The following is a 2,556-nucleotide window of genomic DNA, read 5'->3' on the forward strand; positions in this document are numbered from 1 at the left end:
GAGCACCTTCCACAGGGTCTGGTCATGCTGATACCCTTCCTCCAGCCCTCCCTTCATCAGATCTTGAGCACTCATGTGCTTGGATGTCCCAGGCTGGTCTGACCAGTAACTTGAACCACAGCCACTATGGGGGTTCCAGCCTTTCCCAAGTAGCGTGCCACTGCTACACCGTGAAGCTGACCTTTTTTTATTTAAGATTTTTTTTTTTTGGCCATAGTGCACATTTGCTCACCAGAGAGAGAGACAGAGACACGAGAGGGAAAGTGAGAAATCACCCCCACAGGGGGGGATGGCCATGCTGCAATCCTTTCTCCTCCACTGTCCTATCAGAACTTTGGACACTCACTCACATGTGCCCAGCATGATTTTCAAGCCACCAAGACTGGGACTCAAACCTCAGTCAGTCATGTGCAAGTCCGGAGCCTTAACTACTACACCATGTGTGGTTTTTAAAAAAAAAAAACCTTCAAATAGAGTAAAGAATGTTCTTGAATTAGGCCTTGATTCTGATTCCTGGAAGTAGCTCTCTAGTCATTTATCTCCATAGCCCTTGGCTCTGCCCTCTGGGATGCTCTGCCTTTTCCATTATCCTCTTTGGCCATGTCTGAATAAAACATTGCAGAATATGCCCTGCTTTGCAGTTAAGTGGCTTTCTTGGCCTGCTCCCTGTCTATGAAAAGCTAGGAGTCCAAGGGAGGTTTTATTTCTTGAACTATTACCATCTCTATTAATGCAGGTTACTAGCATTTTTGGCAAAACATTCTTTTAGAAATGTTCCTGTTTTACTACCTATTTTATTCCAATTGGCTTCAGGTGCCAGTAGGCATGCCTACAGTTCTTTTAGAGATTTGTCCCTCTCTCTCTAAATAAACCTTAGATACCTTAGCTTATCAGACTTCTGTGGGACTTAACAATTCAACTGACATGTAGAGTTCCCATAGGGCAGAAACAGATAAAATCTGTCTTAATGCCACTTCCCTAGGTCCCCAAAGTCCCTAACACAGTTCGTGATGCAGCCCATGCAAGGAAAGTGCTGAGTCAGAGAAGCCTGAGGTCTACCCATGTCCTTTCTATAGACATGTGGTTCATATCACTAGTTAAGAAAAACTTCTACTGAAGGGAATTCTGGACTCTCTTTATTCTTCAATAAGTCTCAGCACCACCAGGCCATGTCTACGTTCAGGGACAAGCAGAGACAATCACCAGGCACCTTGAACGGTATGTCTGCTTTTCTTTGCAGGGAAGCTAAAAGCCCATTTTTCCAGATATGATTTGACATCCAGGGTCCCCTGCAATACATAATTAAGTGTTCATTGTACAGAAGGAACAGTCATCTCAAGGGAAATTAAGATCTATATGAGTTTATCTTAAGTCATAAGCCAGGTCTTAAAAGATAACTGAGATTTTCAAAGAGAAAAATTTTGATTAGGAAATTACTGATAAAAGGCAACTGAGAGACATTGCCAATGAATCACTCAGCCCTTACGTCTGTTCTGTGGGGGAGGACATTGTACCTGTTGTAAATGCTTTGGGGCCCAGCCAGTTCACCCACCTCTTCCTCTGAATACATAGAGGTTATTCTCGAAGACAACAAAGGTACAAGTTGAGAAGAAATAAAAATATCCTTTTGAAAATGAACTATGTGCACTGTCCTTAGAGTTAACCCGATACATTTGGCAAATGAACTTCTGAAGCCCTTCTAAAAGAAAGGCCGGAGTCATTTCTGATGTCACTGGAGTCTCCTTGCTTTTCAACTAGCTCTCCAGTCTTGATCTCCAGATGGTCTCTGTGCTGTCTGGCGTGCCAGCTAGTCCATGCCTTTTCTGTGTATTCTCCTTAAGCAGATATTCTGCTTCAACTACTGAGAGCTCAGAAATGGCATTGCCATCATCCTTGCCGTTTTCATTTCTGTCCAACATTGCTATTGAAACAAAACAAAACAAAACTGCTATGCTGGCACTGCAGGAATTGTGACTTAAATTCCCATATCCTCTGAGCTACTGCAATGATAGATAGCAAAGAGTCTGCCACATGAGGTGAGATAATGTATTCTGGGTGGGGGTGGCCTGGAAGACCCTCCCCATTACTAAAATCCCCTTTCTCTTATGGAGTGATCGTGGTCCAGCAGAAAGACTTGTTTGAAAGCAAAGGAAAAAAAAAAGCTAGATTTAGGTTCTGGTTTATCTCTATTAATAGTATGACCATAAGGATGTTATTAACCTCTCCAGTATGCTAGTTCATTATTCTAAAAATGGAGAAGATAAGGTCTATCTCAAAGCTCACATACTGAATAGGTAATATGTCTGAGTACTGAGTGTCTGGCTTAAAGAAGGAAACAATAATTCCTCCCTATCCTCTCACTAAGCCTGTCCTCACAGTGAAGAATCCCATCTTCCCCTATATCATTGAGTGGGCTAACCAACAGGGGTCTCTACAAGTTTAATTCTTCTTGGCTAGAGGGACTTCAAAAACTGTGGGAAGATGGAATTAAAGTATGAGTTTGCTCTGGTGCAAACAATTTTGAAATCCGTGCATAGCGTTTTCATAATACACATT

General features: G+C 42.4%; 1 protein-coding gene across 1 annotated transcript in view; it reads right to left on the bottom strand.

The window, feature by feature from the left end:
• Positions 1 to 1,570, bottom strand: part of LOC102491646 (L-lactate dehydrogenase B chain-like) — a 35,431-nt gene extending 33,861 nt beyond the window's left edge. Inside the window, 1 exon segment of the mRNA XM_014591106.2 lies at positions 1,487 to 1,570. Within this exon segment, the coding sequence (XP_014446592.1) occupies positions 1,487 to 1,570 (84 nt within the window).
• Positions 1,571 to 2,556: the final 986 nt, after the last annotated feature.

The sequence above is a fragment of the Tupaia chinensis genome, unplaced genomic scaffold (assembly GCF_000334495.1).
Source record: "Tupaia chinensis unplaced genomic scaffold, TupChi_1.0 Scaffold000532_1, whole genome shotgun sequence".
In the NCBI taxonomy this organism is placed as follows: Eukaryota; Metazoa; Chordata; class Mammalia; order Scandentia; family Tupaiidae; genus Tupaia; species Tupaia belangeri.